Below are 14,728 nucleotides of genomic sequence, written 5' to 3' on the forward strand. Positions count from 1 at the left end.
CCCTTCTGTGCTTTGTGATTGGACTGCCAGACTCAAAGGCCTTGGAAATATCAAAAGCGACTATGAGTTTCCCCAAACTTTTTCATGGCTTGTGTCCAAAAGTGAAAAAAGTTAGCAAAGATCAGTCAAGGAATGAGAGCTGTAGAATTCAATGCATGTCAATCTCCTCTCGTTAGATTTATCCATCAGTACCAGAGTACTCCAGAGATGGGTGCTTTCATCTACACCCTTCCTCCTATACATCGATGAACTTCTTCCTCTAGCCTCAAATTTAATCCATAATTTGCCTTATTTCTCAGAAAAATAAATCTTGCTTCACTCCTCTATCCCCCCCCCTTACTTTTGATAACATTCCCATAGCTAGCACAGCTTCTCTTCTTGGATTAACTTTCATGTGTGGCCTATCCTATGTAAACACATTACAGCCATAGTCTTTCTCATCTTCCAAAAAACCTTATATTCTTTCTCATTCAAAACACTACTTATTTCCTGCACAACTCCTCCTGGCACTTTATAATTCCAGAAAGGATTCTACACTTTGAACAATTCCTTCTGCACAGGAGGATGATGTGTTTTTTTTGTATGGCCCGATATTCCTTGCCAGAGGATGCCAAATCTTGAATTTTCTCTCTTTTTGTCCTTAGAATATTGTTGCCAGATTTGGAGTGGTCCACTCAAAGCTGTATAACTGAGAGGAGAAAGCCACATAGCCTTTAAAGGAATGTGCAGAACTGACCAGGACTTCTGACCTAATGTCCAATCCTCAGCTTCTCGAGGTGCACCCTGTTAGGTATCTACCCTGATACTGAACAAACAAGAATGGGCTGGCAATTTGGGATTTAGCCAGCCAAATTGTATTCTTATTGGCTTAAACCAAAATATAGAAATGATGGTACAACATGACAGAATTTCATACTGGCTGGGAAGTCGCCCGGTTAAAAAAGGCCCCTGTTGTTTTCGCCAGGGAACCAGGGTGACCAGTGAAAAGTCAGCTACTGGAACAAATCTGAAAATACACCCCCAACTCAACATCAGAGTTAAAGATCGGTACTATCAACATAAGAGGCCTGAATGGCAAAGAAATGGAGTTAGCTGAGGAATTAGATAAGTACCAGATCGACATAATAGGGGTGACTGAAACAAAAAAAGACAAAAACTGGAGAGATCTTTCTGAGCAATAAATACAAAATGTTATATTCAGCTAACGACAGTCAGGAAAAGAAGGAGAAGCCATAGTATTCAACACTAAATACAAGGCTAATCTTCTTGAATGGCAGGCAGTCTCGAGTACAGTGATGTAGGCAAATATCAGAATGGGGAACTGGACAATGAGACATATTGTGCCTATGGTGCCACAGAATGTTCTACTAAGGTAGAAGTGGAGAAATTTTTTGAGGCTTTAGAGAAAGCAACTGACACAATGAAAAAGGAAAAGTTGGTCCTTGTTGGGGATCTAAATAGCAGAATAGGAAATGATTGGCAGACATACAAAAATATTTTGGGAAAATTTGGAGAAAAGAGCAAAGCTAATAGTAATGGCAAATATCTGTTGGATTTCTGCTCAGGACATGGACTGGTTATTACTAACACAATGTTCCAACATACAAATGTGCACAAATTCACATAGAGAGAAGAGGGAAGGAATAAGAAAAGTCACATTGACTATGTTATTGTCAATAGTGGTGTTTTTCTCCCTGGTGCAGGACACCAGAGTGAACAGAGGATTTGAAATTGGAAGACCAAACACTATTTAGTCTTGACCAGGATAAAATTGAATTTCACATTGAAAAGAAGAACATATAAGAAAGTTTTAAAGCGAATAAAAGTTGAGCAGCTCTCAGATGTGAACTGTAGACTAAAATATACAAAGATTATTGAAGAAAAGATGAGAGTTAGAGAACAAGAATCTCCAAACCTCGGAGATTCAAGCCTTGAAGAAAACCCAGATTGATTCAGCCAGAGAGGCATGTGGTGAGGTTGTTTGCACGGATAGGAAAATCAGAACTCCATGGTGGACACAGGAAATTAAAGAGGCAGTGAAGGAAAAGAAGAAAGCATATCAAAAGTTCTTGGCAAATAAGTCAGCTTGTGCTCTTAGAGAATACAAAGACAAATGTAAGAAAGCTAAACACTGTGTAAAACTAGCTAAACACTGTGTAAAACTAGCTAAACAAATGCCATGGGAAGACTGATAAGAACACAGGAAATAAATGTTAAGAAGGTGGCAAAATATTCTGAAGGCTGTTGAAAAATCTCAGAAACAGAGGAGAAAGAGTGATGTAAAAGGAATTAGAGATGATAAAGGTAACATGAAAACTGGAGAAAAAGATATCCTTGATGTATGAAGTAATTACTTCAATAAATTGCTAAATGAAACAAGCAATGACAGCACAGTGGTAAAAAACACTCAACAGGCATACAGTCCAGAATACATATCCATACTTGAAGCAAAAAAAGCCATCAAAGGCTTGAAATGTGGAAAGGCAGAAGGAGCAGATGATATTCTACCAGAAATGCTGAAGTATGGAGGTATAAAATTCTCTTACAGTGGCTGCACTGCATAGTTGAGAAGGCCTGGGCAGAGGGACAAATTTACAATGATTGGAGTAGAGCTCTCATAGTACCCATATATAAAAAGGAAAATAAAACTGAATGTGAGAATTATAGAGGTATTTCCCTACTGAGTGTTCCTGTAAGATTTATGCAAGTATACTTGAGAAACGGTTGAGAAGAATTGTGGAAGAAAAGCTTGGTGAAGAACAAGCTGGATTCAGACCAAATAGAGGCTGTCAGGATTAAATCTTTACTTTACGACAAATAGTTGAGAAATCATGAGAAAATTGCTATATGCGAATGATGTTATACTTCTAAATAAATCTGCTACAAGTCTGCAAGATTCCCTGACTAAACTGAATAACTGTTGTAATAAATGTGGTATGAAGGTCAGCAATAACAAGACAATGAAATTAGGCAGAATCACTGAAATGTGAAATTTCAGTGAACCACCAAACCGTTACTGATGCAGGGTGATGACCTCTGAATCTTGGGTGCTATGGCACATACTATGCGACCATCCAGGGTATACCCAATCATTTTGGTTGTTAAACGACTCTTTGGTGGTGACAATCTTCTCATCTGTGAAGAGGATATCTTTATGCCTGATGTTCACATACTGTCAGAGAAATACCTTTGATTTTATCACCCTCTGCTACATAAGTTGTGGTGTTAGGAAGTGTCCAGTAGAACAATGATAGGTTCTCACCCCCATGTCATCAGTTAGTAAATGTGACATTGTCCCTGCAAAATGTTCATCTCTTGCGACATCACTTTCTGTGTTCTCAAAGGATTACAGTGGAGGCATGCCTTCACAGCAGCTGTTGCATCCTAATGCAGTGTGGTCGACTTGTTCTTTGGCGGTCAGATAAGTCTTCTGTATCGTTATAACGGTTAATAGTCTGATACCCAAACATCCTACTGATCCAGAGTTTTTTTTAGCATGTTGAGAACAGGTGGCTGCATTCCAACCTTGTGAAGTGTATCTAGACAACTCTCTCTCTCTCTCTACTGATAAACATGTTAAATGTTGGCTGCACAGAGTGCCATTAACCGGGTTCACACAATTCTGTAGGCAGCGCAGGAGTGTGTGCAAAAGTTGTAACAGTATTTATGACAAGACTGTATACAATATTGGAGTGGTAACAAGTAATAGACTAATTTGGAGGAAAATTGTTGATAGATGAGTAATAATGTAAACTTAATCATGCAGTACTGTCATAATAGCCTGTACAACCGTTGAGAGTACGTATCAGGAAATTGATGATAATATATAAAATCTTCGCAATGAATTAAATATGTGCAGACTGTACCATTAAAATAAAAAGGGGTAAACCAGAATAATTTTCCCCCTTATGGATAAAGAATATTTCAAACATGAAATGAGTTATCCACATAAATTTCATAAATTTTAATTAAACTTTGAATTAAAGAAATACTTTAATTGGAAGTTTAAAAAGTTTAATACAGTTTCCAAATTGTTCAAATTACCATCATTGAGTCTGTCTGGACATTACTGTGTTTGGTTCATCCAATTGTGCTAATAACTTTTCCCCTTAAAGCTGGCCAACTATAAAGTTGACTGAAGTTTTCACAGGCTAGTTTTGTTTTTAATGGAAACAGCAGGCACAAATTTAGTTTGTGATTTTAAGTAAATGGAATTAATTTAACATTATAAAATTTGAACATTAATTCTGGATTTTCATTTTTGTAATTTAATACTTTTCTAGTTCTCATCTTTTTTTATGTCTCCCATTATTGTTCGATTGTACTGTTTCATGCAGTCATGCATGCTTTATGGCAGTTTCTGGCAATTCTTTGTGTTCCATCATCAATGTACGATTTCTGCCGTTTCCTCAGTTTCTTGTTATTTCCTTTGTTTTATTGGAATGGAGGGGGATGGATCAATCCTTTTTTCCATAAATTCCCTATAGTGAGCCTTGCTGTAATATATTGTATTATACTGTACAACAACCTATTTGGCTGGTCCTGGGGATTTGTTGCAGCAAGCATCTGCTGTAATTATATATATATATATATTTTTTTAACAGCTAAAAATAAAAACTAATGGCATTAATAATTATACTTTGAATGTGATTGTGGCAACAGCCACAAAATCAATCATAGTTCAGCCAATCATTTGATAAATTACAGAGACTATTATTATCATGTTAAGAATAATTACTAATTTCCCAACATTTCGACCTTCGGATTAAGGTCATCATCTGGAGTATACAAACATACATATATATAGTAGAATGACAGTTAATCAAATCACTGTCTCTTTGGCATACTGTATGAATTATAATGTGGCTTGTGTATGTGTGTGCGCATGCGCTCTAGATGATCTAATAATATGACCTTCATATTATCTAGATGATCTAGATAATATGAAGGTCAAAACATCAGGAATTAAAAGTAATTATTCTTAACAGAGTAACAGCCTCCATAATTTATCAAAATGAATGCTAATCACCATGTAACATTAAAAGGCTAGCTAAATTCAAGATCAAAAGATGAACCACGCCAATCTGAGCATCAAAGAAGAAACAAAATTTAAGAATAAAGACTGTCATTTAGACAGCTGACTGATAAAGGGATGAAAAAATCACTGTATTATTATTTAACACAAGATACACTAGGTGTTAATATAACATCCAAATAGCTCTACTCTCATTTATATCTAAATTTTGTTTCAGAAAAATTAGAGCAATAATAATCTCACTTGCTTTAAAACTTTTTATCTCCAACTACATATTTACCGTAACTCTTCTTGTCGTTGTCTTTCCAATTCAGCTTCTTTTTCAGCTTGTTCCCTAGCTAACTTTCTTTTCTCTGCTAATGCAGCTTTGGCTTCTTCTTCTGATGCTATTCTAGGCTTAGATGGTGTTCCAGATGTTTCTAAATTTGTTTCATCACCATTTCTTTCTTCTTCTTTGACGTTGACATCAGATTGCAATGGAACAGGTTCAATGATTTTCTCTACTGGTGGTGTTGGGGAACGTGTAGGAGATGGTGATTTAGAAGCCACTTGAGCCGGAGATACCTGGAAGAGAGACCTCATTTATATATTATATGATACACATGTCTTTGCCATATAAAGTTTATTATCTGTCTACATATATATTGCTTTAAAATATCTATAAAGAACTTGCCTTCTTTTCTTCAACTGTTGCAGAGGTTTCTTTTGTTGGCTGCGGTGACTTAACACGTGATCCAGACTTTGAAGCTGAAGGTGGTTTTGAAGTAGGCTTTGGTTTTCTAGGCTGGTCCAGACCAGCACTCTTTGCTCTAACGGGCTTAGGTATTTCTGGTGTTGAAGCTATAAAATGAAAATGAAAATAACCTGATATTGCCACTGAATGAATGATCAAATTACGATGAGTTAGACATCAACATATATATCTAAGAACATTTAAGGAGTAAAATGAGAAAAATTAGTCTAAAAGGTACATTTAAGAGAACACAAACTCCAGCCATTTTAGGGAAATACAGGAAAGGTACATGCACGCACACGTACACCACAAACATGTATATGTTAGCTAACGAATGAGGAACTGGAGGGAGAAAGAAGTTGATGGTGCAAGTGCATCTTCAGTAAATATTTTTTTCTCTTTTTTTTTGGGGGGGGGGGGATAAAAGTAGGTAGGCAAGCTTTAAGTGACATGGGAAATCCAAATCCCTTGATAATTCTTTAAGACTTGCCAGAAGAGCCTGCATAATATTAACAACAATGTATGTAGATACATCAGCAGTCAACTGCAGATATGGTTATCTATATAGCCATAAATCGTAACTGTAGTGATTTTAATTAGCAGATATTGCACTATGGATTTAAATTAGTAAATGAGTGGGGAGTTAAATTTTATAATAAATTTAATTTGATCCTTTATCCAAGTGTGAGCAAACAAAGTTTGCACCTGAAAGTATCTTCAGGACTGGGGTAAGGTGGTACAACACCAGGGCAACTAGTTGCAAAGGTGGAGCAAGCTACCAACACTCCTGTCTCAGTATCTCCTATAATGCAAAACACATCTCCTTGCGGATATATCTAATGTTATGCATTAAGGGAAAGGCCACTACCCAGACTAGTTTCGACCTTTATTGAGGTCTCTTCAGTGGGAGCCAGGCCCAAGTTGAGATACCAGGCAGAAGCATTAGCAGGTCATCTCTACCTATAGGAGTTGCCAAATGGTGTGCCACCCTTTTTTAATAAATTACTGAATTTAGAGAAAGATGTTGAAAGTTTATTTTTCACTTGGTTAGAGTATAATAAATTTAGTTTGATCCTTTATCCAAGTGTGAGCAAACAAAGTTTGCGCCTGAAATTATCTTCAGGACTGGGGTAAGGTGGTACAACACCTCAATAAAGAGACCTCAATAAAGGTCGAAACTAGTCTGGGTAGTGGCCCTTCCCTTAATGCCTAGTTTCGACCTTTATTGAGGTCTCTTCAGTGGGAGCCAGGCCCAAGTTGAGATACCAGGCAGAAGCATTAGTAGGTCATCTCTACCTATAGGAGTTGCCAAATGGTGTGCCACCCTTTTTTAATAAATTACTCTGGATTTAGAGAAAGATGTTGAAAGTTTATTTTTCACTTGGTTAGAGTATAATAAATTTAGTTTGATCCTTTATCCAAGTGTGAGCAAACAAAGTTTGCGCCTGAAAGTATCTTCAGGACTGGGGTAAGGTGGTACAACACCTCAATAAAGAGACCTCAATAAAGGTTGAAACTAGTCTGGGTAGTGGCCCTTCCCTTAATGCATAACATTAGACATATCCGCAAGGAGATGTGTTTTGCATTATAGGAGATACTGAGACAGGAGTGTTGGTAGCTTGCTCCACCTTTGCAACGAGTTGCCCTAGTGTTGTACCACCTTACCCCAGTCCTGAAGATACTTTCATTTGCAAACTTTGTTTGCTCACACATGGATAAAGGATCAAACTAAATTTATTATACTCTAACCAAGTGAAAAATAAACTTTTGAAAAAAAAAAAAAAGAGTTAAATTTTAATTAATTTTAATCTCCCCCCCAGCTATATACAAAAAAGGGAGAGAAGAGGTTTCTTTTGACCAACAAAAGCAGAATATGCATAACTATTTACAGACATAATAGCTAGAAATATATATAATAATAACAAATGAATAATTCATCTTGGATGGATGGCTTATAGGAAAATGAGAGACATATTCAGAAGTGAAATCCCTATGAGTCTAAAAAAGGAAAGCTTTCGACCAGTGCATACTTCTTGTCCTAATATATGGAGGAGAAACAGAGGCCCTAAACAAAAAGTTGAGAACAACACAACATCGAATGAAGAGAAGTATGCTAAAAATAACATTAAGAAATAGGAACACAAATACCTGACATAAACATCTCAAACAGGTGTCAAGGATATTGTAAAATACATTAACCAGGCTAAAATGGAGATGGGCTGGCCATATTGCCAGATGCAATGATGGAAGCTAGACTAGAAAAACAATAGAGTAGAGACTAATGGATGGAGCAAGAAGAAGAGAAAGACCACAAAGAAGATGGAGGAATGAATTGGAACAAGTTGCAGGAGTGAGATGGTTGGGAGAGACAGAAAACCATGGGGGGAGGGGGGAATCTTTGTCCAGCAGTGGACAGAACCAAAAGGTTGAAGAAGAACAAACTAACTATCTTAAAAAAGGTTATTTAAACATTAATGATAAAACTGAAATGATATATACTAAAACAAATATAGCAACGTATACTCATATAATTGTCTACTCTTCAGCTGATAACTGTTGACAGTGAGACTTGCCAGAGGAATGTGCGTATGGGGGAGGGGGTGGATGTGGCTTAAGCCACAAATTCCCATCATCTTCACTAGTGGATTAATAAATCTGGTAGGTGTTTCTGAAGAATACAGATCATACAATCTCTGTGGGTGAATTTTATTTTTTTTATTTTTTTTTTTTTTAAAATATCAACTCCACACACTTATAGCACATTAATAAATAATGTCATGAGTGAACAGGGTTGAAAGAACGAATTTGTTGATGTGTTTCTTGAGCAACTAGGGATCATAGCTTTGGACGGCAGTATGTGAAATGCTGTTCCAAAGAGCAGAAGCATATAGAACAAAAGAGGATAAGAAGTTGTTTCACTAAGTTTACAGCTAGATTAGTTCAATGTTTACTGACAGCTGCTGGTGTTTTTACATGTTTAGGGAAAAGTGGAGGAATGTGTAAAGTTCAGTGGAGTACTACCCATCAATTAAACAGAACATCATATGAGAAAGTAACTGAAAGGGTCCATGAGAGGCTGGACAACCTCTCATCTCTCAATTCTGCATTGTGGTTTTTGATACCTGATTTTAATATTAGTATAACCCACATTACATAGCTGGAAAGTCTCTTACAATCCCTCAAATTTAACACTTCTCAGAGTACTGCAGTGAGGCTATATGACAACTATTAACCCTGTTATTATAGACAATGCCACAGGAAGGAGAAATAAACTAAGTTGTCACAATGCTAACCAACTGCCCCATAAGCATCTGTATGAATTAACTTTAAACACTGTGGGCAAAGGCAGTACCATAAATAAAAAAAACTGAATTGTGTATGCTATATATTGGCATATATTTATAGCTAAATATAAAAATAGATTAGAGCATATGCTGTAGATGGTATCTGCATAAAAAGAAATTTAAACTTAGTAATAATCACAAAAGAATACTTAAATATAAAGAGCAAATAGGCTTCATTTCGGGGATATAAACATTATTTAAATTAAGGGGATATTAAATCCCACATTGTTTTAAAACCGAATAAGAAACTCAAAGATTGGAATCAGAGAGTTTCATGCCGAATATAGTAAACTCTAAAGGTATCGGCAATTACTAGCGTGAGCTAATAATTGCAAGTAGTCCTAGCATGTAGTACAATCACGGGCAACTCTCAGCAAAGTTGGTAAAGTTCTGATCGTTATTCTTGGTATTTTCCATAAGGTAAAAACACATTTCCTAGGAAATCTATGCTGTTATTACGTTATGGTCTGAGGTCACTACCCAGAGCAGTTTCAGCCTTTTTGGAGGCTTCATCAGTGAGTAGCTAGACCAAATAAATACCAAAGGGTATAGCGTAAAGAACTTATATACTCTGCTATACGAGTTGTCAAAAAAGTGCAACCATTAAGTTACTTAAATATAAAGAGCCAACAGGCTTCATTTCGGCGATATAAACATTACTGAAGCCTCAAAAAAGGCTGAAATCTTGCAACATTGCTAACCTTTGCAACGAGTTGCCTGGTGTTGTACCACCTTACCCCAGTCCTGAAGATACTTTCAGGTGCAAACTTTGTTTGCACACACTTGGATAAAGGATTAAACCAAATTTATTACAGTCTGACCAAGTAAAAAATAAACTTTCAACATCTTTCTCTAAATCCAGAGTAATTTAATAAAAAAGGTGGCACACCGTTTGGCAGCTCCTATAGGTCTCTATAGGAGCTGCCACTAAAGGTCTCTTCAGTAACCTTTATTGAGGTCACTGAAGAGACCTCAATAAAGGTCAAAACTAGTCTGGGTAGTGTCCCTTCCCTTAATGCATAACATTATACATATCCGCAAGGAAATGTGTTTTGCATTATGGGAGATACTGAGATAGGAGTGTTGGTATCTTGCTCCACCTTTGCAAGGAGTTGCCCGGTGTTGTACCACTTTACCCCAGTCCTGAAGATACTTTCAGGGGCAAACTTTGTTTACACACACTTGGATAAAGGATTAAACTAAATTTATTACAGTCTCACCAAGCGAAAAATAAACTTTCAATAATTTGTAAAGAGAGAAAAAATATATATATATAAAATATTACAAGTTAACTAAGTTCAATATAACTGAAATACACCAAGCATGATAACAGAGAACAAAAAAGAGAAAAAAAATATTTTGTGAATGCAAAAAATCTAATATACTATTTCTTCAGGAGGACTTGAATAGCCATTGTAGAGGAAAATGGATAACAGTTCAATATTGCTAAGTGTGAAAATTTTGCATTTTGGATCAAGGAAATTGCAGATTACATATGATATTCATGAGAGTATGCTGTAGGAGATTTATGAGTGATGAAAGAGGAAGAGGAGATTCCAGGAATATACTATAAAGACAACATATAAAACATAACTGTTGGATAAGAAGTGTGTTAATGTTCCTCTTTGCAAGGTCTTGATCAAGTTCTAGAGATTACCAGCTGTAAATTTGGACAAACAAACCATGCAGGTGGAATAAGCAGATAGAATGGTAGAAATAAACTAATGGATCAATATTATACACCTCCAAATCAAAAAATTAGAATAATCAAAGAAAATGTGTTAAATGATTTGCAATTCTAATTTATTGCATAGAAAATAATTATTACCTAATATGAATCAGCTTCATCTAAATCTACATACTTTGTAGATTAGATAATCATGTAAACACATAAAAATGTAATATAAATGATAAGAAACTGTTATTTTAAAATATTTCCAAAATTAGAATAATTTTTAACATGGTTCAAAATGTTAGAATAATGCAAATATAAATGCACAAAAATTACAGTCAAAGGGAAACAACATGATAATTAGTACTTTGTTGTATCCCCCTTAGCTTTTGATCATTTATAAACAGTTGGGCATAGTATTTACTAGTGGTTCACAGTCCTTTCTTTTTATATATATAAAAATGCCTTTCTTTGAGCCATTTAGTAGTGGTCTTGAAAGTGTGATAAGAAGCTGAATCTTGCTGAAAAAGGAAATTGCTATCACATAAATCTTCCAGTGCCAGTAACAAAGTGCTCAAGAAATTCTTGGTACACTATGGAATTGAATACGTGACTGAGGTAGCAAATTTCACCAAACATTTCATGCATTCGTTATTAAACACTTCTTGCTTAAGACACCAAACACGTATCCCTTGATGACCATGAGACACACAAAACATACTTTCAGCGCTAAAAAAGTAATTTTTTTCCAGTGACTTCCAAGCAAAAGTACCTGCCTTTTCCTTGGAAGTCATAAGCAGTTTTGCTTTAGGCACACATGATTTAAAACCCAACTTGTGAAGTCATCTCAACATCACAGATTTAGACACATTCACACCTAGTTCTTTCCATCTCCTGTGAAAATATTTTCTTCATGATATTCTTCAATCCCCTCTCATCTCTTGATAATTATTACCTTTTGACCAATATTGCAGCAATTATTTTGAAAACTCTGGTTATTAGAATGCTGTCTCAATACTCTACTCACACTTGCTTGAGAAGATTTCAATTCCTTAGCTATAAACTGTTGAGTTTGACCTTCTTTGTGTAGACATCATACGAAACTTCTTATCTTCCGATATGTCACTTGTTTGACACATGTTTAGCAAATGATTAACCGAAATCCACATGCAAATGATTCCTCACATGAGTCAGTCTCAACTACTGAAATATATGCTATTTCTATGCTCTCCTCAAACCAATTGGAAAAATTTGCAATATTCTAATATTTTGAACCACATTAAAAATTATTCTAATTTTGTGAATGTTTTCAAATAACAGTTTTCTTATCATTTATATTACATTTTTATGTGTTTGGATAGTTATATAATCTACAAAGTTCATAGATTTAGATGATGCTAATTCATATTTGGTAATAATTATTTTCTATGCAATAAATTAGAATTGCAAATTGCTCAACACATTTTCTTTCATTATTCTAATTTTTTGATTCAGAGGTGTAGAAGAAACCAAAGGGAAATTTTTTTTAAGACAGTAACTAAATGAAATACAGTGTTTACACATTTCACCAATAAATATTTTCTATTATTTTCAGGACACAAAAATAATAAAAGATTATATACCCAAGTATTAGTATTACTTCTAGGATTCAATGAAGCCTGAAGACTCGTTGCAAGAGGTTGAACACTCGCAGACCAAAATAACTATCATACCTTGATTTAAATACATTCAAGGTTGGAGCACTCACCATCCAGAGTGGATGGCGAGTGCTTTTGCAATGCATTCCACTTATTAACCACACACCAAATAAAAAAATCTCCTTTACACTTCCTTACTCATAACTTTTGTTACAGTTTATAGGAATGACTTCTCATTCTCTCATCATACTTTATCCAATGCAATAACTTATTTTAACAATATTATAACACCAAACTAAATTATAAAAAGGTTTATTTATTTTGCTGGGTTTCAAACCAACATCTTCAGAGCAAACAACATGTTACAGTTTACACACAACGAGTAAGTGAAACATTTCAAATTGTAATGGACAAATATCTAAAATTTGTGCTTATTTCAACCTTGCACCAAATGGCCTCATAGCCATTATCATTACTGCTTCCTTCAAGTTCCACATTGGGACTACACAACTCTTATGAAATCAACATCAATATCCCACCTACTTTTGTCATTTCTGTTTTTAAATGCTATAACTGTCAACATTTTATTCCTACATTCCATTAGTCACTAACACCAATGATTTATATCAAGATCACAAACATGCCCTTATTCCTAATATTCCTTGCATTGGTGTATAATAACAATAGTTAACTGCTGGTTTTCCTTCTCACAATTCCTTACCCTATCATTCAAGTCTTTTGACACTGCTCCTATTGAGGAAATCCCAGTATTCCTATCTTGTCTTCCTTTGTTCATTATCTCACGCTAATTTTGGTATCTTACACTCACAGTTCCACTGTCTGGTTTTCGTTTCCCTAACTAGCTACACACTCTCCTCTTCCTCTAATCAAGAATCTACCCAACTTCACACTACCAATTACACTCAAATGCAAACCATCTGCAGCAAACAACTCTCACCTACCTTCAAATTTATTCCATGCATCCACATATTCAAGTCCTCTCTTCCTGCACATTCTAGCACAATCATGCCATTAGTGATCATTGCTCTTCTCCTTAACTCTCTTGGAAATATCTTCACAATTCTTTCTCGCCTCAATTCCTCTCCTCAGCCATTCTTCCTATTGTTGCATCTTTTCACCATGGAGTCCCCATACAATAATACACTATTTTCCACCATTCCACTGCAATCAATCATTCATCTTTGACTTGCTTGCCACTGGCACCTTCTTTCTTGTACTTCCAACTACTGATCTCTCTGAATATCCTAATTCACTCTGCACATACCTCAATTCATTCCTCAACCTTGCTAATTCTTTTCTAATATCCTCACTTGTGTTTATATCTTGCACGCTAGCTTCTTTACTATTCTTCAACCATATTTTGCATCTTCCACTGTCTTACTATCCTTGACATGTCATTCACTGCATTTGTAATACATTCACTATTCTCAACTTTCACAGTAGTGAAAATTGAGAATAGTGCCTTTGATTGCTCTTTCACCACATCACTTACATCATTTTTCATGTCTTTCTTACACATTTGCTGCTCTTTCACAGTATCTCTCTCTCTCTTTGCTCTCAGATAAGCATTCATTCTTCTCATTACTACTCTCATCCTCAGTCACACTTCACTGCCCATCAACTCTACGTTCAAATTGCACTACACACACACCTTCCATCTGCCTTAAAAACCATAACTTATCGACATTATCTAGCAAACAGATATAGCACACCTCATATTTCATGAAATAACCAAAATCAAAATTCAACTCATGCACAGAAACAAAGCTGCTAGCATCTTGCTTTCTATGCCAGTCAGAATTACCTTGATGGACCTGTGATTTCAGTCAGGATTTATCCATGACTGCAGGTCGTAAAGAGTCCAGCTATTCCTGTCTTGGACCTTTCTTCTCCATTTCTTCCAACTTTCTTAATCATTGGGTCTTCCCACCTTAAGGCTGGTCTTCCAGGTTTCCTTTTGGTATCTCTTTCACAGTAGTGAAAATTGAAAATACAGCCACTGATTGCTTCTTTCACCACATCACTTACATCATTTTTCATACCTTTCTTACACATTTGCTGCTCTTTCACAGTATCTCTCTTCACGCTCAGATAAGTATTCATTCAGATAAGCCATTCAGTATACCTAGCTCTAAATTTAAAGACTTTATATGTATCAAACAAGCACACACACACTACAAATACTGCAAACACAGAACTTTTACAACAACGTTCATGCATAAACAAACAAACAAAAAAAAAAAAAACTTATCTGAAACTGGAGCATTCTCATACAAACCTGCTAGA

At 35.6% G+C, this 14,728-nt stretch overlaps 1 protein-coding gene across 5 annotated transcripts in view; it reads right to left on the bottom strand.

The window, feature by feature from the left end:
- Positions 1-14,728, bottom strand: part of LOC150096055 (uncharacterized) — a 366,639-nt gene that overhangs the window by 72,841 nt on the left and 279,070 nt on the right. For all 5 annotated transcript variants that reach the window (XM_090408865.1, XM_090408866.1, XM_090408868.1 and 2 more), the window contains 2 exons: positions 5,709-5,875; positions 5,316-5,599 (listed from right to left, as the gene is read on the bottom strand). In XM_090408865.1, the coding sequence (XP_090264991.1) occupies positions 5,316-5,599; positions 5,709-5,875 (451 nt within the window). The remainder of the gene's footprint in view (positions 1-5,315; positions 5,600-5,708; positions 5,876-14,728) is intronic.

Source organism: Typopeltis vanoorti, chromosome 19 (assembly GCF_054136105.1).
Source record: "Typopeltis vanoorti isolate ZY-2024b chromosome 19, IOZ_Tvanoo_1.0, whole genome shotgun sequence".
Classification (NCBI taxonomy): Eukaryota; Metazoa; Arthropoda; class Arachnida; order Uropygi; family Thelyphonidae; genus Typopeltis; species Typopeltis vanoorti.